A 23,400-nucleotide genomic window follows, 5' to 3' on the forward strand; every position below is an offset into this window, starting at 1 on the left:
CTTTCCGCCATGTTTCTTTATGTTCAAATCACTTGAAAGCACCATATCCGAGTGAAACGGCTTCTCGAAGAAGAAAAATTGTGGGGCGGGACTTGATTTTGTCCATGGGGAATTGATTGGATGGTTGTGGTTTGCTATTAGTAGATATCACGTGAGTGACAGGTTGCCCCGCCCTCACGCCAGTTAACACGTCATCATCAAGTTTTTTTTTTTTTTTTTTTTTGATTAAAGATTAAGAGGGCACATGAATTAATTCTATAAAAAATATTATTATTAATAATAATAATGAGCACGGATAAATAATTTACAATAATTATTGCTATATTCTGTTAAAAAATAATATTGTCACCATCAATTTAATTTTATGTTGACTTTAAAAAATTCAATACTTACATTTTAGACACAATATTGACAGTTACTTTGTCGGTATTTGCAAATCAATGAAAATAGATCCAAACGAAGACAATATGTGTCACTGAGCATCACAGTTTCTGAATGAATCAATGTCTTTAAAGTGATTCACTCATAATACACAAAATATTGGCAACTACTGGCATAACATGAAGACAAAGATTAATAATAATAATAATAATAATAATAAACTTATGAAGTTATGTATTCTGATGCACTATAATAATGTTAAAATATATTTAACTGGCTTAAATATATCTATCAATCCCTTTGTGTGATATCATACCACATGGCAAAAACTTGTTGGGTTATGAAAAAAAAAAAAAACAATAGAAAGCAATTTGGGCATTCAACACTTTATTCACAAAGTAATGAGCACTATCAAATGTTCACTGGTAAACCAAAACAAAAATATAGGTATGATAAATCTATAGAACTGTACAAGACTTTGTTAAAACCATCTCATCTCTTTTAAATTCCTATTTCAAAAACAGCCCTCCCTTTGAAAGTGCCAAAGGAACATTTCTCCTCCTCTCCAAGTTGTCTCCTATCCTCCAGTTTCTACACAGTACATCTTTACAATAATTATGGTGGTTTTCGAAACAACCATACACAATCTCAGACGAAACAGCTTTAAGTACAGCCACGAGAGGTGAGGGGTGGATGTTGTACATTGATATGAAATATGTGAACACAATGACCTGTACTGATGAAGTATCCCAGAGCAAGCGGACTGATCAGGGATCAGATTACCCTCTTGAACATTATAATCTCAATCACAATCATCTAAGAACCGAACTGATCTCAAAACAGGGATGAAACACATCGGGAAGGCGGATTAATAATTTAAACAATCTCAGATACATCACCATAAAAAAAATGAATGCGTATTAAAGAACTGTTAAAAGAAAATGCAGCATAAATAATAAAACCTGAAGCTGGAGGGATGTCTGGCGGTCAGTTTTGCTTCAAATGTGTAGTAAAAATATCCTTTAACCATTTACATTGCAAACACACATTAAAATACATACATCCATTTCATATATTTGCTCTGATATTAGTAGCACTGTGTATAGCAAAACGTTTAAGAACAAGCTGTTACAAATATGGCGTGGCAAAATTTCTTTCTCAGTGTGCTTGGGGGGAAAACAATTTTTGTCAAACACAAATAATGACCAATACATCAAATGAACCATTTTTCTTTTTTCTTAAGTTTTTTTTTTTTTTTTTTTTGTGGTTAGGTTGTTCAACTCATAATGCTGCAATAAGCAGCAAAGAAACTGTAAGAAATTTCAACTTGTCAAACTAATTTTAAGCATAAAGAAAATAATGCTATAACATACACTGGGAGCAACAAATTAAATCAGAAAGCTTCAATTTATCACACTCGTACTCACTTTTGACTTAGGTACAGCATGTTCACACACACACACACATACATTCGCCATTGACCTATCTGAGGTGATTTTCAGTGAAGTTGTAAGGCTGGATAAGACAATGTCCCACAAAGTGAGACACCTTCTAGAGACTCCAAGCGAGAGAAAAGAAGCCATCAGAGATTGTGGTGCAAAAACCGGTTTCAAACTGAATCAAGTATGAACGGACACAACATCTCATTCCCATTCCCAAGTTTTACTGCTTTGAATTTTAACCCCCAACCTTCCCTAACCCATTCAAGAAAAGGTAAATGAAAAAAACAAAAAAAACAATGAAGAATCTTTCTAAGTTAAAAGATCTGTTCAAAGCCTAGCCTATCTTAAGGACAAGTTGGGAAAACGGTCCGTCTGTAGCTTGAAATGTCGAAGCCAGTCGATGACGGAGCGAGTGGACATATGAGAGAAGAAAAATGAACTGAAGGACTGTGTGCTGGCATAAACCCTCCTCTTTCTTCGCGATGTCTTTCTGACGAGGGACGGTATGAGCGAGGAATATTACATGAGAGTCAAACCGTTTCCTGCAAAATGTCATTGCAGTCGCAGTGGGTGGAGCTTAACTTTCCTGTCCGTCTCTGAACAAACTCCTCCTCTTCCTCCTCATCGCCGTCCCTCCCTTCTCTCAGTCTGTCCCCTTTCAGTTCTCCAAGAGGAGCGTCCAAGCCCGCATTGTCCACGGGACGTGATGAAGACGAAGAAGAGGGACGTTCCTGTTGGTTCAGCCCCAAAGCATCCCTCAAAACCTCAGCGCCAGCTTCCTTCAGTAAAAGCGCGGGGGTGGCCAGAGTGGTCAGGTAGATGGCTGAAGCGGATTGGCTGGAGGACACCAGGGCGTGGCCTCTCCCAGTGTGTTTGTCCTCGGGACGGGGCGGAGAGTACGGCTGGTTGTCGTTGCTGAGGAGCGTGAACATGTGCTCCACGGAGCGGCTGAAATGAGCCCAGTCCTCGAGGCTGAGGGTGAAGTTGAGTTTGAGATCGTAGGCGTGCTCATCAAGTCTGTACAAAGGTTCAAGTTCGGACCAGTTCGACTCGCCGGGAAACAGGTCGGTGTCTTCCGGGACGTCCTCGTTCCATGACTTATCCTTCCCATCCTTCCCAAATCTGTCCTCTGTGGGGGAACATCGCACACACAAGCACGGCCACAACAATTAAACATTTGCGTCTAGCGACAAAATGATTTAAGGCACTGATTAAAAGTGGATGCATCAAAATGGAGATGGATGCTTGTGATTTCATGTTAAATGAAGAAACAAAACAAAACAACGAAAAACCCTGAAAAGGATGGTGAAGGCAGGAAGAACGTAAATGTTTCAGGCATTGACTGAGATGAGGTGAAGATGATGGGGGCGTGTGGAGGGAATCTTCCCTCGTGCTTAGAAACAAAACTGTTTTTGAACAGTTCCCATGCCTCTACAAACTAATCAAGCTCTCATGCAGGCCAGGCAGAACGTAATGCATTCAAGAGAAAGGAAATTAAAGAGAGAGAGCGAGAGAACGGTGATTCAGACAAAGTAGTGGCTTGGTGGCATTGTATCCTATGGACGAGAAGCAGAATTATTGTCCAAACTCACAGCGATTTGGAGACAGGCTTCCTCACTTTAGGCCATTTCCGGCGCTGAAACTGCCTAATGCGACAAGCAACGATAAGACAAACTGTTACCCCGCCCCCAAACTCAAGCATGTGACAGAGACAGAGCCAATCAGAGAACTCAGAGGCTTTCACATTCACACAACACAACCCAAGGCTGAATACATGCAAGGCACAGTATAGGGATAGAGAGAGGGAGACATAACAAGAGAGACAAAAACAGAGAGAGAGAGAGTACAGAATCTGAAGGAGAAGACATCTGATATGTCAAGGAAGTAAACTTAGCTTTTATATAGTATTATATATAAGCTTATATAGTAGTCTCTCCAGTAAAGGACATTTTAGACAGCTCAATCAACACACATTTTTGTAGAGAAGAATTCATATCTTTAAAAAACACAAGCTGCCCATTTTTGTTTTAAATTCCTAGACTTTCATTGCAAGTGCATTACTGTATAAACTCGTTTTTATTTCTACAGTTGAGCTTTGAACAGCAAACTGACATCAAATCAGTTCAAGTTTCTCTGTGACAGAGAGGTCTTCTCCTTGATTTCACATTGAGGAGTGAATTCCTGTGATGCCTTTAGGTGTGTGTGTGTGCATCAGACTACTTCAACATTCACGTTTAAGCTTCAAGCTGTCTACAACAGAACTGCAAAAGTGGATTAGTATCTTCATCCAAAATAATCTCACAGTAGCCTTCTAGTCTAAAATGGGGTTAAATTCATTTGGCAGTGATACCTGTATTCATCATAGCTGCTTCTCTCTTTACCCCCTGAAGAAGAGACAATATCATTAGTTAGAGAGTGTAAAAACAATGTGATGTTACATCCCCATCATGTTTAAGATCCTCAGGAAAGCATCACTGGGCTTCTGTCCAAGGGTCGCAGTGCCAAAATAAGATCTTTCATTGTTATGAGTGAAGTCACAGGGGTCGGGCAAAGCGAGCTTGAATGAATGAACCGGATAAAAGTAATCTTTTGGAAAATAATACATCTGCAGGCTCAATATGCAGATGCGGAGTATTGTTGTTCATTTTGAGTTATTCTGACCCCTTTCAGATGATTTTTATACATAATAAAATACTCAACTGACTTTTTATTGTTCAGTAAAACAGCGGATCTCAAACAGGTCTGTTAAAAAAAAATATATATATATATATATATACAAATTTATCTGTCATCGTACCAAATTATGCAGATGCAAACGTGGACAGGTTACATAACGCAAAAATGTGGGGTCAATAAGATTTTGTTTTTAAAAGAAATTTATTGGCTGCTAAAAATTCAGCTTAGCATCACATGAATAAATTACATTTTAAAATAGAAAAGTGTTAAAAAAATCTCACCGAACTCAAACTTTTGGACAAAATGTATTTAAAAATAATCAAAAAATTAATTATTAATTAAGTTTCATGTAATACAAATCGTATTTAATGTGACCTTTCGACATATATTTAATCCGATCGCAAGCACTGGCGAGTTTTAACATGACATGAGCTGTCCTTGAGTTCATTTCGAATAAATCAATAAGTGAATCAATAAATCTGTTTTTATCACTGGAATGACCTTCTGCTGAAAATGAATTTCAAGTTTTGAGAGCAGGGACTACTAAAGACACGGTAACATCCTCAGACAGCATGCTGTGGCACATCATGTTTACCCTTCAGGACAGCAGCTCAGGAGGTGACGGTACGAGTTTCTGTTTGCATATAAAAACAAGGAGAAAACAGGAAGCAAGGCAGGGCCAGGGATCAGGTGAGGATGATGATGATGAAGATGTGATATTCCATGTCACCCGTTGCCTTGTGTGTGTGTGTGTGTGTGTGTGTGTATCAGTCACATGTATCAATCAGTGTAACGCAACCTCTGGGCCGGATGCCTAGCAGCTGTGTCTTTACATAAGTATAAGTGTGTGTGTTATATGAGTGTGTGTGACTCACCCATGTCGAGGCTGCGTGTGCGAGGGTTACACTGCTTGTGTCCTTTACAGCCTCTGAGCTCCATGAGCTGCACATGCAGTTGATTGAGAACATACCGGTCCAGTGTGTTCACCGCATTCACCAACTACACACACATACAGAGAGAGATGCACCATGACACAGCAATAAATATTGTATATTCCTTTCTGATAACATTTTTGACTAAATATTTTCACAATAGAAAATTATATTACCTCAAAATTTAACTTCCATAACAATTTCAAAATTTAACTTCCATAACAATTTCAAGATTTGGGGCCCTATCTTACACCCGGCGCAATGCAGCGCCAAGCACGATGCAAATGTTTTTTGCTAGTTTCAGCCTGACGCAGTTATCATTTTCATGTCCTGCGCCACATTGTTTAAATAGCAAATGCATTTGCGCCCATTTGTGCGTCCATGGGCGTGCTGGTCTGAAAACGAGGTGTGTTCTGGCACATTGATGGTGCGTTGTTATTTTGAGGCAACTGAAATAGACTACGCCATTGACCAACTGAAACCTGGTCTAAAGGCAATGGCGCAATATTTTTTCTGTTATTTAATGACCGCGTTAGTAATGTGCGCCTATAGGCGGGTCGTACGCACGTACACTCTGCTTATTAAACACACAGGGACGCCCAGCAGAGCACAAACATGCCAGATATTTAAAATAAAAGGATTATAAAGTAAAAGATTATTATTGTGTACACAAAGATATGGTGGAATCCGGCTTGTCCCGTTGATGGTCTGCTTCCGCACTTTTACCTTGCGCACGAGCAGATCCGTTTGTGCTCTGGAGACGCATTCGGTCTTTCCACTATAAAATTCCGTCATGTAAATAGCAAATCTGCCAGCGCAACTGGCATTTAAAGGGAATGGGAGATGAGACTCTGATTGGTTTAATGCACGTAAATCCCAAAACACACCCATTCCTCATTAAGAGAATAGGGACAACCCTTTTAGACCATGCGCCGCCTGGCATGCCGACCATTTTTCCCATCGTTAAACAAGCAAAAGTGGATTCGGACACACCCTAAGTGAACTTGCACCCTGCGCTTTAGACCATGTGCTTAGATCGTTAAAATAGGGCCCTTGGTTTCATTTTCATCACACTGAAATGAGGTTACGTAGCTATATATATATATAGTATAATGCACTGATGAATTGTGTACATACATAATTACATGCAACTTGCATAATTACATGTAATAGTTTGACTGAGTAATAGTAATAGTAAACCCGGTCCATGGTGATTTCATGTTGTCTTTATATATGACCACTGACCTGATACGGATCTGTGTTGATATCAAAGTACTCCAGAAATCCAGTGGCAAATTCACAGAACAGGAAGTTGTGCGTCTCATTAATGGTCCTCATGCACCAGTAGGTGTTGTTATTGGCACTAGTGCACGCACAAAACGGCCCCACTGAAAACAAAAAGACACAATAGAGAGGGACATATAGATCCAGACATAACTTACAGACAGTAAGTGTCCATCCACCAATTTAATGTGCATTTTGGGATATTAGATAAAAAACGCTGAATGGAAATGCCAAGAATGTGAGTGTGTGTGTGTGTCTTACGTGTCCAGAAGGAGGCGGTCTGCCAGTGCTGATTGGCATGTGTGAAGCAGGTGTGTGTGTGTGTGTGTGTGTGTGTGTGTGAGTCTTACGTGTCCAGAAGGGGGCGGTCTGCCAGTGCTGGTTGTCGTGTGTGAAGCAGGTGTGTGTGTGTGTGTGTGTGTGTGTGAGTCTTACGTGTCCAGAAGGGGGCGGTCTGCCAGTGCTGGTTGTCGTGTGTGAAGCAGGTGTGTGTGTGTGTGTGTGTGTGTGTGTGTGTGTGTGTGTGTTTGTGTCTGTGTGTGTGTGTGTGTGTGTGTGTGTGTCTTATGTGTCCAGAAGGGGGCGGTCTGCCAGTGCTGGTTGTCGTGTGTGAAGCAGGTGTGTGTGTGTGTGTGTTTGTGTGTGTGTGTGTGTGTGTGTGTGTCTTACGTGTCCAGAATGGGGCGGTCTGCCAGTGCTGGTTGTCGTGTGTGAAGCAGGTGTGTGTGTGTGTGTGTGTGTGTGTGTGTGTGTGTGTGTGTGTGTCTTACGTGTCCAGAAGGGGGCGGTCTGCCAGTGCTGGTTGTCGTGTGTGAAGCAGGTGTGTGTGTGTGTGTGTTTGTGTGTGTGTGTGTGTGTGTGTGTGTGAGTCTTACGTGTCCAGAAGGGGGCGGTCTGCCAGTGCTGGTTGTCATGTGTGAAGCAGGTGTGTGTGTGTGTGTGTGTGTGTGTGAGTCTTACGTGTCCAGAAGGGGGCGGTCTGCCAGTGCTGGTTGTCGTGTGTGAAGCAGGTGTGTGTGTGTGTGTCTGTGTGTGTCTGTGTGTGTGTGTGTGTCTTACGTGTCCAGAAGGGGGCGGTCTGCCAGTGCTGGTTGTCGTGTGTGAAGCAGGTGTGTGTGTGTGTGTGTGTGTGTGTGTGTGTGTGTGTGTCTGTGTGTCTTACATGTCCAGAAGGGGGCGGTCTGCCAGTGCTGGTTGTCGTGTGTGAAGCAGGTGTGTGTGTGTGTGTCTGTGTGTGTGTGTGTCTTACATGTCCAGAAGGGGGCGGTCTGCCAGTGCTGGTTGTCATGTGTGAAGCAGGTGTGTGTGTGTGTGTGTGTGTGTGAGTCTTACGTGTCCAGAAGGGGGCGGTCTGCCAGTGCTGGTTGTCGTGTGTGAAGCAGGTGTGTGTGTGTGTGTGTGTGTGTGTGTCTGTGTGTCTTACATGTCCAGAAGGGGGCGGTCTGCCAGTGCTGGTTGTCGTGTGTGAAGCAGGTGTGTGTGTGTGTGTGTGTGTGTGTCTTACGTGTCCAGAAGGGGGCGGTCTGCCAGTGCTGGTTGTCGTGTGTGAAGCAGGTGTGTGTGTGTGTGTGTGTGTGTGTGTGTGTGTGTGTGAGTCTTACGTGTCCAGAAGGGTGGCGGTCTGCCAGTGCTGGTTGTCGTGTGTGAAGCAGGTGTGTGTGTGTGTGTGTGTGTGTGTCTTACGTGTCCAGAAGGGGGCGGTCTGCCAGTGCTGGTTGTCATGTGTGAAGCAGGTGTGTGTGTGTGTGTGTGTGTGTGTGTGAGTCTTACGTGTCCAGAAGGGGGCGGTCTGCCAGTGCTGGTTGTCGTGTGTGAAGCAGGTGTGTGTGTGTGTGTGTGTGTGTGTGTGTGTGTGTGTGTGTGTGTGTGTGTGTGTGTGTTAATGAAAAATTCATCATTCTTGTGTTTATTCATTTAAACTTGTTGATTTCATTTAACTATGTGTAGTAGCATCTGACCATGTGCTTCTGTGAGGGTTTTCTAACAGATGAAGGCCTTTTGGCTTCTCAGGGACAAAGAACAGTGTGACCTGCACAGGGGGGTAGAAAACCAGTCCAGGCCAGTTGAAGATAGGGGGTATCTTTTGGAAAGTTACAGAAAACTAAGTAGGTGTGGTCAAGATGTTAGAAACCTGTATAAAATGTCTTAGTTTTATTATGTTTGTGGGATTTTTGCTTACAAGCTGGGTGGCTGCGGCTCTGTAATGAATCCTCAGAGAATAAAGCCTGTTCTTCTTTATTACAATTTGCCTCTTGAATGTTTCTTACACCTGTTGATGCTGTTTTTCCCAGTGAGATAAAAAATTGCTATTACAGCTGGTGTCAGAAGTTTGGGATCCTGTGCGGACGCTTCTTCTCCTGGCCCTGAGAACGGATTTGACGGGAAAGTGCACAACCTCGGCAGCAACAGGCGGCCGTCTCATACCTCGACGGTTTGAGATAGAAACTCAACAGATTACGGGAGAGAGAGCAATACCGCATTCAGGGCCAGTGGAGGAAGCTCCCACCAGGACCATAAAGAATCCGCGGCGATTGCGGGAAAAAACAGAGAAAAAGCATCTGGGTAAGACACGGCAAATTGTTTTATTGAAGTTTAAGTGTGATTTGATAATTGTGAGTGAACATGAACTATTCTGGCTGAGTGTCTGCCTTTGGTACGAGCGAGAGGTGATTCAGGGGAATCACAATTTTTTGGGGTAAGGGAAAGAATTGATCTGAGGAATTCGGATCAGTTTCTACCTCACTTAGCTCGTTGGTGGACGGAAAGCCCACAGGTGATTCAGGGGAATCACAGTTATTGATTAATTAGTTTTACTCAAAAGCGCTAGTAACCCGAGAATTAATCGATTTAGGTGGACGGAAGAGCCACATCAAATCGATTTAGGTGGACGGAAGAGCCACGTCAAATCAGAATTAATCGAGCGCTGGAAAGTGCTTATAGGGAGTTTTTGAGTGAAACGTAATTACAAACCACCCGACCGATCTTGGGGTAAGGGAAAGATCGGGTCTGTCGAAGACGTTTGACAGACACTAAGACACGTGTCGAATAGTAAAATCCAAGAGGGGGGGACTCAGCCAAAATGGGGTCATCTAACAGTAAATTAGATATTTTTTACACACCTATTTTGTGTCAAATGAAAAATTACAGCTAGAAATGCATGCAAGAAATTGAGAAACGGATAATTGTTTAACAAAAAGGTTGTTGTAGTCGTGTTCAGCATGTGTGTAAAACTGTGAACAGACAGTAGTTTGTTGAACTGAAAAAGATAGGGAAAGATAGAATGTTTTTCCTGATGGAAATTATAAACAGAGAATTGTTGGATTGCAGATAAAAGAGAACAGATGCAGAAGGAACTAGCATGTAGGGGAAGATAGAGTTCATGGAACAATTTATGAACGCCTGTTAAGTCAAATTAAGTTAAAAATGGTATGTTTTTAGATAAAAATAGGGCATTGAGTATGATTAACAGGGATTAACATGATATAAAGATGAACAAAAGTTTTATTAAGCAGAATGGGAAACAATTTTATTTTACTGGTAAAATAATGATGTCTAGAGAATTTTCATAACAAGAGTTGGAGCAAGCAGCAATAGTGGCTGCCTGTGCGATTTAGGGATTGAGAGATGAGTAATATGATATTTAGTTTTTTTGTGAAACGGCAGAGATAAGTGGGACTGAGAAAATATGGATAACGTTAAGTTGAATCTGCGGCCTAACCATTTGATAGAGGAATACTGCTTCAACACAGTTTTAATGAAATTGGTGGCATATAATACTAATGTTTATACTTTATGAAGAGTCCTGAAACAAACAGTAGGACAGAAGAGAGCAAACGTTGTAAGCAGCTGTGCTCTGAAGCTTTGACTTCAAAGAAATGTGAAGTTTAGAAAGAAAATGTTTAGTGAAAACCCCTGAGAATATGTTGAATGATTTTCGTTGCAACTTATGAAACTTTATGTTTTATGCCAATAATAATGATGAAGATTATGATTTGGCTATTGTGATTGAATCCACACTGGTGGACTGTAAAAGAATACAGAGAACTGCTTATCAGTGGCTCTGTTTACATTCCTGATTGGGACACACTGCTTCAAGGGTGTGCAGTAAGTTGGAGCTGTTTGCAAGCTCAATGATTAAACTATAGGTAAAGAGAGTGTTTTAATTGTGGTCAGTGGGCCAGTTAGCCCGTAATTGTAAATGGACGCAGAAAAGAAAGTGATAACGTGAAAGTGACGTGTATTGATGTGGGTTTTTGAAAGTAGAACAGTATTTAATTGACAATATTAAAGTTTTCGTCTGAGAAAGAACTAAGAATGTGAACGCAGTGCTAAAGAAAGTGAAAAGAACGGGCAAGGGAGAAAAGAAAGTTAAAGGAAAGTTAATAGATGGAAGTCGTAAGAAGATTGAAGATTAAAAGAAGGTTGAAAGATTTAAGTCTTAAGGGAATCGTTTTGAAGGAAAGAGCTAGTGAATTGATGAATGCAGATTGATGTAAAATTACAGATAATGACAAGTTGCAAAATATTCTAAAAGTACCGTTAACTAAAAGGATGATTGTGTTTTTAATGGAATACTTTAAAAGGGTTTAGATGATATAGAGAGACTAATCTGACAGATTATTTACAATGATAAATTCAAAAAATGCATCACAAGCGGAGAGTGCTAGCCTCCTCAAAGTTAGTGTGAATCCTAATTGCAGATTGATAAACTCCTAGAAAAAAACATTGAAGTAATTGAGAACTTGACAACTAAAATTGAGATGAAATGCGAAACGTTATTAAGAACTAGAATAATTATTATTCTTTCTTTAAGATAAAATAAGCAGAAGCAGTATTACTGGATTAAGAGTTGCTAAATGTAAAATGTGTGTCTGATTAAACAAACAGTTTGTTAGTGTAGAAAGACATGGAGGTTGACCATGAAAGAACTAAGAGCTGATGTTTTGCTTTAAAAAGATAAGCGTGTGATTGGCTGAAACGGTTTGCTTATCGGAATCTGGTGTGTGCTGTGGCTGAGACGTCCAGTGCGACAGAGACACGATCTGAGAGGAAATTTGTAATGTAATGTCTAAATTCCCTGATGTGGGCAAAAGACAAATGTAAAATATGGTTGTTTGAAAATACATGTAAATTCTGGCAAAAATGCTGGGCTAAAGTTAAAAGATGGTAGATAAAGTTTGATTTTAGAAGTTTATGAAGTTTATGGCTCAGAGTCTCTCTCATTCAATGACAGCTGAAAGCTCTTGTCTGAGCCTGTGCAAGGCACATTGTTTTAGTTGAAAACCATAGACATGGATGTTAAAAGAAATCATGCTACAAGGCAGTTCAGATTTCATACATTTAAAGGGAAATTTGTAAATGTTTTAAAAGTAAAACTGAATGACTTTAAAGAAGTCTTAAACGATAGAAGTGACATTTTTGACTAGTTTAGGACCAGTAACTTCTTTGTCTGATTTTAGCCTCCACCATGAAACAGGGCTGATGGCTCCGGCTACAGATGTAACAGTACACTGAATGGACGTTGTGATAACTAAATTCACTGAGTGTAAGCTCAGTATTGCGATTTTGCTGATTTGAAGATGTTTAAAATATTTAAGTGATTAAATACTGTTGTTATTAACCTGTCTCCCTGTGTTAACACTATTAGGCAGTCCGAGTGCTCTGGTGACTCTTGAGTGTGCCTTTCCTAAGCTCCAGAACTGATTATGTTGAAGAAAATGGTCAAAGATTCTGTTATGGGGAAGAGCGGTTACCAGTGTGCACGAAGTGATATCACTCAAAGACGGGTAAGATTCTCTAGGGCCAGAGGTCAACCTAAGACAGAGGGTCACGCCGACACTGGGTATCTGCAGAATGGCGGTGTTTTATGTGAGTTGGGTATGAGAGTGGCGCTGATTGACTGAGTGGCCACCAGCATCAGCAGATCATTGAGAGGCCAGATGAGCTGTGAGGAGTTACGGCATGTCTGACCCAGAAAATGTGAGTTCCTCTATATACCACTTGCAAGAAACCGCATTCATTGTATGGCTTGTTTTTCATTATGACAAGTGTTTGAAACAATGCCAGGGGACAACACCCTGATGAAGATTATAGATAAAGAGCTGATGGGAATGGGCTTTCAAGAGCCAGCTGAGACCGTGAGGTGATTGTCATTATTTGTTGTGGAGACAGTAACAAAACTTAATTTTTATCAGGAACATGATGTTGGTTGCCTTATGGGCAAGGGAAAATATTATAGAAGTTGATATTGAAATAATATGTCTTTAAGACATGTAAGATATGTTTTGTAAGTTTTAAATCCTGAAGGATCATTAGACGTGGTGGTGGCTAAAGGTGAAGACAGCTTTTGTAGATTCAAGAAAAGTCTGGATAAAGGTTAATGGTCAAAGGTTATTGAAATGAATTTATTATTAGATTTTGTCTAAATTTACAGTCTTAGGAGGCTGTTGAAAAGATTATTTGTTTTATAGTGAGAGAGACTGCTTGAGTGAAGGAACGGATGGTATTCTGTCAGTCTTTCTGTTATCGGCATGCTAAAGCAAGATGAAGCAAAATAATGATAATGAAACAAAAACAACCCAGCTGACTTTTCTAAGAGAAAATGAATAATGAACAGACGGGCTTTGAAACTGGTAAAGAGACCATGTAAAATTAGATAAAAGCTACAGGAAAATGAGATGTTTAAAATCTTATTTAAAGTTTAAATATGTTTAGAGTTAAAATCAAAGATATGAATATGAGAATATGAGCGGTTCATAGTCAGGTATGTGTGTGTGTGTTGGATGGTGACAGCATTGTATGTTTTATGAGTGTTGATTCATGTTTGGTATGTGTTAGTTTAGGGGAGCTATTCTGTCCCTATAGTGTGTATATTGTGTCATTAACCTCTGGAACGAGAGTTTTATCATTACAGATGGGTTAAGGCAAATGACAAATTTGAAAGAAATTTGGTCATCAAGCTCTGTAGATTATTGTGAACAGAGAGAGAATGTTGTTTGACTGATACTGACCAAGTCTGTACACGACGACCTGACCTGATAGAAACAATTGATGACTTTGACATTGGAAAATGTTTGTAGATGACTGACTTAAGAGACCAAATAACAGGCCTGAAAAGCAGTGAGACTCAGGGCCGGTGCCCTTCAAATTATTAGATAAAAAGATGAGATTGTGGCTTACGTAATACTTTGTTTCAGAGGAAAAAGATGTCTGGAGGAAATTTGGTTGAAGGACAACATTTGGGTAAGTGTTGCAAACTTTGTTTACCCAAACACCATTATGTTAAATTGATGCAAGAAGTTTAAGTGCATCATGCATCAAAAGGGATGGTAACAATTGCCATACCAAGGGGTTCAAATTTGATGAATGGAATTGCAGCAGGACAATAAATGTTGGGAGGACACTGCGTTTAACTGGGTAAAAGCCCTGTAAGAAGTCATTTTTCTCCGTAACAAAATTGCTGTCTGTAAGTGTGCAGATTCGGCAGCGAAGGACGCGGCAGCACAAAAGACAAAAGAAACTATGTGTACTTTACTATCTGACAATAACCTCGACGTTGGTTTTCTTTACAGAGCATGCTGACTTTTGATACAGGGCAGACTGTGCCCAGTAAACTGGGTTATTATTGTGGCAGAGAGGTGCCACACCTTGCGCAGCGCATAACTTAAAACTTTCCTTTTGCAGGATGTCAGGATGGATTGTGTCGAACAGAACTGATTCTGTTCCAAATGTATAAATATTGTTTTGTTAACATGGGCAAAGTGGGTTGAGTGTTTTTTCCTTTCAGGGTTTTCAGTGCCATTCAGTGAGCAAAATTATCTGGTGACAATATGTTTCAGGCTGTTGATTCAACAGGTCACACCAAAAGGGACGACCGGCTAGACGAGCGGTCAACAACAAAATAGCTAGGGTCTGCATCCACAGGTGACAGCGGGCAGGAAATGGTTCATTCCAGTGGAGGTGCAATCGTGATCTAAGGGAAAATCTTGTAAGGTCTAGGGAAAATGGTCGGAGAGGGTGACATCTCGGTCTGTCCAAGCCTCTGACCTTAGACTACACCAACCAACCTCAGCAACCCCACGCGCCGACGCGAAGGACAGTGAGGGGTCAAGGACGTGCTAGTAACGTACCCTCCCTTGCCAACGATGGAAAGCCCATTTGCAACGGTTCGTAAAGAGTCACCCTGGTGAAGACGGAATGTTCATGGGGCAACGAGATGGTCAACACGCCTGGAGGAGGATGTGGATCAACTGATGGTTTGAGTTCAACAGAAGAATCTGTTTTTGTGATGATTTTTGATGATGTTATTTGATTAAATCAAACTAGGGCATAGTATTGATATAGATCTAATGATTTGATTGGTGCAAATGTTTTCAGGAAAAGTAGAAAATAATAAGCAAAATAAGGTCGGTCTGTAATGAAAAAGTAAAAGTTAATTTTTACCAACCACATTGGATAGAATGGATAAAATCATAAGACTCTTTTGGTTAGATTTTATTAAATAGGGTATTAAATTGAGCTTACTAAGTAAAACCCATTGACCGATTAAATTAAAGGTTAACAAAATATGGTTAAGGAAATATGTAAATGGGCGTGGATTAATGGAAAGTGCTGAATGTAGGCTGTAGGAGTTATGATTGTATGTGTTATTGTGATAATTTTGTTATTCATGGGTGAATACGAGTACTGGAATGTCTGTTCAGTTTATCCCAGGATGGACAAAATTAGGCAGACGGTGGAAGTAGCGGGAGCTACAGTAACGTGGTAAACAGGGGGGGTGTTTTTTTCACTTTCGGATTTTCTTACTTTCTAAATTCTTTCTTTCTAAGGACAATGATAATGTATAATGAGGGTTAAAAACAGTAGCCATCCGTGTTACGAGGTGGCATACAAGGACAGGGTTTGAATTGAGGGATATTTTTGTATCTACTTTTTCCTTTTTCTTTGTTTTCCTACTAAATATAACTACACTATTTCTTGTTTATATTGAGGTGACCGAGGGTCCGAACTATAGTTTTTGGGGGTGCAATAACAGTGCTTGTTCACCTAGCCCGGCCTTATATAAACCTTTACTTGCTTGCTACAAAATTAAGGGCCTATCCTTACAAAAACAGCCTAAGCTTATTTCATTTTTAATCCTTTCTTTTCCTACAAGTTTAAAGAAGAGTGATCAGGTATACAAAAATCAAATATGAAGGAGTATAACTGTGATGTAAAGAAAAGCTTGAAGTGATTGTATTCTTGGGGATTCAATAGTAAAATGGGTTTGATTAATTTTAGAAAATAGAAATGAATTTTTATTATTTTGTTGGTTATCAGAGAATGATAAACAGGGGGGAAATGTTAATGAAAAATTCATCATTCTTGTGTTTATTCATTTAAACTTGTTGATTTCATTTAACTATGTGTAGTAGCATCTGACCATGTGCTTCTGTGAGGGTTTTCTAACAGATGAAGGCCTTTTGGCTTCTCAGGGACAAAGAACAGTGTGACCTGCACAGGGGGGTAGAAAACCAGTCCAGGCCAGTTGAAGATAGGGGGTATCTTTTGGAAAGTTACAGAAAACTAAGTAGGTGTGGTCAAGATGTTAGAAACCTGTATAAAATGTCTTAGTTTTATTATGTTTGTGGGATTTTTGCTTACAAGCTGGGTGGCTGCGGCTCTGTAATGAATCCTCAGAGAATAAAGCCTGTTCTTCTTTATTACAATTTGCCTCTTGAATGTTTCTTACACCTGTTGATGCTGTTTTTCCCAGTGAGATAAAAAATTGCTATTACATGTGTCTTACGTGTCCAGAAGGGGGCGGTCTGCCAGTGCTGGTTGTCGTGTGTGAAGCAGGTGTGTGTGTGTGTGTGTGTGTGTCTTACGTGTCCAGAAGGGGGCGGTCTGCCAGTGCTGGTTGTCGTGTGTGAAGCAGGTGTGTGTGTGTGTGTGTGTGTCTTACGTGTCCAGAAGGGGGCGGTCTGCCAGTGCTGGTTGTCGTGTGTGAAGCAGGGGTGTGTGTGTGTGTGTGTGTGTCTTATGTGTCCAGAAGGGGGCGGTCTGCCAGTGCTGGTTGTCGTGTGTGAAGCAGGTGTGTGTGTGTGTGTGAGTCTTACGTGTCCAGAAGGGGGCGGTCTGCCAGTGCTGGTTGTCGTGTGTGAAGCAGGTGTGTGTGTGTGTGTGTGTGTGTGTGTGTCTTACGTGTCCAGAAGGGGGCGGTCTGCCAGTGCTGGTTGTTGTGTGTGAAGCAGGTGTGTGTGTGTGTGTGTGTGTGTGTGTGTGTGTGTGTGAGTCTTACGTGTCCAGAAGGGGGCGGTCTGCCAGTGCTGGTTGTCGTGTGTGAAGCAGGTGTGTGTGTGTGTGTGTGTGTGTGTGTGTGTGAGTCTTACGTGTCCAGAAGGGGGCGGTCTGCCAGTGCTGGTTGTCGTGTGTGAAGCAGGTGTGTGTGTGTGTGTGTGTGTATGTGTGTGTGTGTCTTACGTGTCCAGAAGGGGGCGGTCTGCCAGTGCTGGTTGTCGTGTGTGAAGCAGGTGTGTGTGTGTGTGTGTGTGTGTGTGTGTGTGTGTGTGTGTGTCTTACGTGTCCAGAAGGGGGCGGTCTGCCAGTGCTGGTTGTCGTGTGTGAAGCAGGTGTGTGTGTGTGTGTGTGTGTGTGTCTTACGTGTCCAGAAGGGGGCGGTCTGCCAGTGCTGGTTGTCGTGTGTGAAGCAGGTGTGTGTGTGTGTGTGTGTCTTACGTGTCCAGAAGGGGGCGGTCTGCCAGTGCTGGTTGTCGTGTGTGAAGCAGGTGTGTGTGTGTGTGTGTGTGTGTGTGTGAGTCTTACGTGTCCAGAAGGGGGCGGTCTGCCAGTGCTGGTTGTCGTGTGTGAAGCAGGTGTGTGTGTGTGTGTGTGTGTGTGTGTGAGTCTTACGTGTCCAGAAGGGGGCGGTCTGCCAGTGCTGGTTGTCGTGTGTGAAGCAGGTGTGTGTGTGTGTGTGTGTGTGTGTCTTACGTGTCCAGAAGGGGGCGGTCTGCCAGTGCTGGTTGTCGTGTGTGAAGCAGGTGTGTGTGTGTGTGTGTGTGTGTGTGTGTGTGTGTGTGAGTCTTACGTGTCCAGAAGGGGGCGGTCTGCCAGTGCTGGTTGTCGTGTGTGAAGCAGGTGTGTGTGTGTGTGTGTGTGTGTATGTGTGTGTGTGTGTGTCTTACGTGTCCAGAAGGGGGTGGTCTGCCAGTGCTGGTTGTCGTGTGTGAAGCAGGTGTGTGTGTGTGTGTGTGTGTGTGTGTGTGTGTGTGTGTGTGTGTGTGTGTGTGTGTCTTACGTGTCCAGAAGGGGGCGGTCTGCCAGTGCTGGTTGTCGTGTGTGAAGCAGGTGTGTGTGTGTGTGTGTCTTACGTGTCCAGAAGGGGGCGGTCTGCCAGTGCTGGTTGTCGTGTGTGAAGCAGGTGTGTGTGTGTGTGTGTGTGTGTGTCTTACGTGTCCAGAAGGGGGCGGTCTGCCAGTGCTGGTTGTCGTGTGTGAAGCAGGTGTGTGTGTGTGTGTGTGTGTGTGTCTTACGTGTCCAGAAGGGGGCGGTCTGCCAGTGCTGGTTGTCGTGTGTGAAGCAGGTGTGTGTGTGTGTGTGTGTGTGTGTCTTACGTGTCCAGAAGGGGGCGGTCTGCCAGTGCTGGTTGTCGTGTGTGAAGCAGGTGTGTGTGTGTGTGTGTGTGTGTGTCTTACGTGTCCAGAAGGGGGCGGTCTGCCAGTGCTGGTTGTCGTGTGTGAAGCAGGTGTGTGTGTGTGTGTGTGTGTGTGTCTTACGTGTCCAGAAGGGGGCGGTCTGCCAGTGCTGGTTGTCGTGTGTGAAGCAGGTTAGGCCAGGCATGCTGCAGGTGTCATTGTTACGCAGGCGCTTCAGTAACTTCCTCAGCTTCTTCCTGCGCTTTTGCTCCAGTAATAACCAGGCCTTCTTATCCTTGTCCTTTCCTTTCCTACAGAGGACGAGAGAACAATCAAAACCATAATCAACACATGCATTCACACATACAGTACACACAGCAGACACAGAAACCCACCTGAACGGATGGACGCCTCCTGCTTTGTATTTCCTCAGTTTACTCTTGTACTTTGATTTGTAACTTAAAGAAAAGAAAAATATAATAACAATTTATTAAGCATATTTTAATACAACTGTATCAAACATATATATCATATATTTTGTAACATATCAACTATATTTTAATTATTATTGTTAAAATATTAAAATTAGTTATTTAGATTTATTTCATACGGAAGCCCTGAACCGCAACGTAAAAGAAAAAAAAAATCCGTAAAAAAATAAAAAATTCTAGCATTTCGAGATTAAAGACATTACCAGAATACAGTCTTCTGTAGAAGTTGCGTGTGTGCTTGCCGTTATTTCACATCGCCACACAGACATTCATGCATGTGCGTACGTGTGTGTGTGTGTGTGTGTGTAAACCAGATCTACACAAAATAATAGCTTTACTTTTATCTTGGCTTTCAACAAAAGGAACATCTACAGGTCTACCAACATGGCATTAGGCTATAGGACATTATAAAATATACTGCGCCGAAATAGACTTTAGCCTACAGGCGAAAACACTTGAATGAATGAATGAATGCATGGATGAGGCATTTATATAGCGCTTTCATATGTTTACTGTAGGCCTACACTTAAAAGCGCTTTACAATCATTTCAGGGAATCTCTCCTCAACCACCACCAGTGGTTATTATATTTGAGGAAATCACGGGATCCGGCCAAATGATTGGATACAGAATGAAGCACTTAAAATGTATCCAGAACGGTGAAGAGGGAATCAGTGCGGTTACTGATAAGTGTTCTCGACCCAGATAGTGTTGCCTATTATAGACGAGCACGAAAACACGTCAAAAACACTGCCACGTAAAGTTTAGACCAAACTGTGAACCTACTCCGGCGGAGTCTGTGTGCTCGTCTATCGGCAACGCCATGGTAATGCATGTTGGTAGATTGGCACCTGTCGAATTTTCTTTTTGTTGAAAGCCCAGATAAAAGTAAAAAGCTACTATTTTGTGTAGATCCGTGTCCGAGGCAGTTCGACTTCACATGTGCATTTCTTTACACAGACACACACACACACACACACACACACACACACACACACACACACACACACACACACACACACACACACACACACACACACACACACACACACACAAAAAATAATTCAGAATTGGAAACATGCCCTATGCACCAGTGGACGAGCGCCGTTATGAATGCACACATACGCAACTTCTACAGAAGACTGTATTCTGGTAATGTTTCGACTTTATTCTCGAAATGTTTCGACTTTAATCTCGAAATACTATATATATTTTTTTTTTGACGGATTATTTTTCTTTTAACGTTGCGTTTCAGGGCTTCCGTAATTTCATTATATATTTTAATTATTATATATTGTATACATGTATATATATATAAATATAATATATTATATGCCTTTGGCAAGCACCACTAATTAATATAAGGAATGTATAATGAAAGTATATGTTGTATTAAATACTTTAATTATACATGTATTAAAAATTATTAATAATAATTAAATAAATTTGTATATAATTTATTTTAATTTAATTAATACGTATTAAAAAATGAATGAATCTGAGTAAACAGTAGACATAAAAATATGGTCTTTGGTGTTTTATGCCCCCAACGTCGCCTTCCAGGCAGCGAGGGGATGGGTAGGTTTAAGGTTGAGGGTAGGGTTAGCGGCCTCTAAGGAGCCATTGGGGGCTTAAAACACCATCGAGCTAAAAATATTGACAAAAATGGTCCATTAGTGATGCAGAGATGATTGACAGATGTCACTCTCACTAGTATTTGTTGCAATCACACTCTTCAGGTCGTGCTTTTTTCAGGTGACCTCTGACCTCACGCAGGTTTTTAATCTTGGTCTGGAGTGTTTCGATCTGGGAAAGAGATGACAGTGTACATATATTAACGTTGTAAGACGTGAAATATAAGTAACTTTTATGAACTTTTACTGATGCTTTTTTGTAATTGTTTTACATTCAAATGTAAAAGTAGATTTTTTGAGCTTGCAGCTGGTCATCGTTTATATTTATCGTATGGAAAAAAGCAACGTGAACATTCTGCTAAACGTCCCCTTTTGGGACAACATGTCGACAGAAGGGTGGCAGTGTGTGTCTTACTTCATGGTCGATGTGGAGCTTGTGGTCCTTCCATGCTTGCAGCGATTTGTACAGACCACCGTCACATTTCACTGTATCATTGGCCAAAATGGAACATCTGAAACACACACACATATCCTCAGCACACTACAGTCCCTCTTTTCTCGGCCACGTGTCTCTCGTGAGGCACACACCTGTGAGTGACTTTAATGGAGGAGGGCACAGTCAGGCTGTTGCTGGTCTGGCCGTCTGCAGTGGGACCCATCCCGCTGAACTCGTCCTCATCCGCTGTGTTCTGCTGGAGGCTGAGGTTCCTGTGGCCCGCGGGTCTGTGTTCGTGATCCAGGTCCACTGCGTACAGGTCTCCTCCCATCTCCATGGAAACAGCTCGGGCAAAGCGGTTCCTGGAGTAGCTCTTCAGTGACTTCAGCTCTGTCAATCAAACGCAGGGCTTGACATTATCACTTGTCCAGGACAAAAACATATATAACACATATATATATATATATATATATATATATATATATATATATATATATATATATATATATATATTAGGGCTGTCAAAAGATTAATCGCGATTAATCGCATCCAAAATAAAAGTTTGTGTTTACATAATATATGTGTGTGTACTGTGTATAATTATTTTGTATATATAAATACACACACATGCATGTATATATTTAAGAAATATTTGCATACATATACTGTATATATTTATATATAATTTATATTATATATAAATATAATTTTTTTATATATAAATTACACATTTTTCTTAAATATATATAAGCATGTGTGTGTATTTATATATACAAATTTAATTATACACAGTACACACACATATATTATTTAAATACAAACTTTTATTTTGGATGCGATTAATCGCGATTAATCTTTTGACAGCCCTAATATATATATATATATATATATATATATATATATATATATATATATATAAATAAATGTATATTAAAAAACAAAGGAAAAATACTTTATAAATTGTAATGGTGTTTTTCACAAAATGGAAAATAAAGTGATTCTGATAATAACATTATTAACATTATATAATATTCCCGAAAAGTAAATTTTCTTGTTATTTCCTGAAAACAGATATTTTAAATTATAATAAAATTTCACTATATCCTTGATCTTACTGTATTTTTGATCAATTTAATACAGCCTTGATGAGCAGAAGAGACTTTATGAATCTTAACAACCACAATATTTTGAACAGTAGCGTACAAACATAATTATTATCTAAAATACATTATGAAATATAAATAAATAAATAAATAAATATATATATATATATATTTGAATAATATTAAATAAATCATTATTAATTATTATTATTATACATTTTTGAAATAACAATAAATTATTCTAATAATTAAAATATAATTATATATAAAAAATAATACATGATTTATTATAATTAAACAACAACTACTCCTACTACTACTAATAATAATTTTAACAGTAATTGAAAGTTTATTATACTAAATAAATCTTTCTGATAAAATTGACAAATATAAAACAACTATTTCAGTCACTAGTATGTGTTGCAAGTTAAGAGCAAATTTCCTTAAATGTAGTGAAAATTTAGTAAACAAAGTAGAGTAATCCTGATAATAATTATATTAATAACAATCAGAAGAACAATAAAAAAAAAATAGATATATAATATATTACATATAATTATATATAGCTTAATATATAACATAATATTGCAGAAAAGTATTTGTGTGTGTGTGTGTGTGTGTGTGCGCGTTTTACCTCCACTGGAGGGCAGCAGAGGCACACAGAATAATTGACTGAATGCATCCCGAATGTTTTTTTTTTGTTGTTTTTTTTGTGTAGGACTTGTTGCTGTGTGTGCCTGTAGATGTGCAGTATATCTAGTCGTACTCACTCTTTTTGGAGAAGAGTTTATTCTTGGAGAAGGTGCTGTAGCTTTTGGGTTCACAGTCGCAGGCTTGAGGCTCAGAGTTCACGCTGACATCAGCGCTCATGCTCTGAAGATAAAGCTGGGATTTGATGCTGGACACAGACGGCTTCCGCACTGCAGACAGACTGGCCATGCCTTTGCATTTAGACAACCTCAGCTTCCCTGTGGCGTCTTCAACACACTGCCACTTCTGCAGAGAGAGAGAGAGAGAGAGAGAGAGAGAGAGAGAGAGAGAGAGACATCTTCATGCGTTCTTACTCTGAAAGATGATGCATACACTAACAGAACAATAACAGAAAGTGCCATAGCATTAAAATGGCTGTTTAGGTATGGTACCATGGTAATACCATGTATACCTTTTTTTTGTATATCAATACCTTTTTTTGTTGTTGCAACGATCCCTTGATAACATTGTGGGGTTTTTTGACTGAAGTGTAAATGCTAGGGTACATTAAAGTAATGCCATCTATTACCATACCATATTTTTAATATAACAAGCCAGCTCTCTTGATATGACTCAAGGGAAATGATCTTAATCTTGTTCTTATAAAATAATCTTAGCTCATTCCTCTGTAACTGAACTGTATTTGACAGTGTCTGC

General features: G+C 40.3%; 1 protein-coding gene across 14 annotated transcripts in view; it reads right to left on the reverse strand.

Moving 5' to 3' along the window:
- Nucleotides 1-1,357: 1,357 nt before the first annotated feature.
- The window catches only part of sulf2b (sulfatase 2b), a 159,658-nt gene continuing 137,615 nt past the window's right edge, over nucleotides 1,358-23,400 (reverse strand). For 6 of the 14 annotated variants that reach the window (XM_079849781.1, XM_079849775.1, XM_079849783.1 and 3 more), the window contains 9 exons: nucleotides 22,764-22,989; nucleotides 21,043-21,280; nucleotides 20,870-20,966; nucleotides 20,532-20,626; nucleotides 18,726-18,788; nucleotides 18,472-18,641; nucleotides 6,677-6,819; nucleotides 5,375-5,498; nucleotides 1,358-2,952 (listed from right to left, as the gene is read on the reverse strand). In XM_079849781.1, coding sequence (XP_079705907.1) covers nucleotides 2,354-2,952; nucleotides 5,375-5,498; nucleotides 6,677-6,819; nucleotides 18,472-18,641; nucleotides 18,726-18,788; nucleotides 20,532-20,626; nucleotides 20,870-20,966; nucleotides 21,043-21,280; nucleotides 22,764-22,989 — 1,755 coding nt within the window. In that variant the 3' untranslated portion in view covers nucleotides 1,358-2,353. Of the gene's footprint in view, nucleotides 2,953-3,415; nucleotides 3,470-4,173; nucleotides 4,208-5,374; nucleotides 5,499-6,676; nucleotides 6,820-18,471; nucleotides 18,642-18,725; nucleotides 18,789-20,531; nucleotides 20,627-20,869; nucleotides 20,967-21,042; nucleotides 21,281-22,763; nucleotides 22,990-23,400 lie in introns of all 14 variants that reach the window. The other 8 variants (XM_079849776.1, XM_079849779.1, XM_079849780.1 and 5 more) reach the window with 2 other exon arrangements.

The sequence above is a fragment of the Squalius cephalus genome, assembly GCF_949319135.1.
Source record: "Squalius cephalus genome assembly, chromosome: 18".
Lineage (NCBI taxonomy): Eukaryota > Metazoa > Chordata > Actinopteri > Cypriniformes > Leuciscidae > Squalius > Squalius cephalus.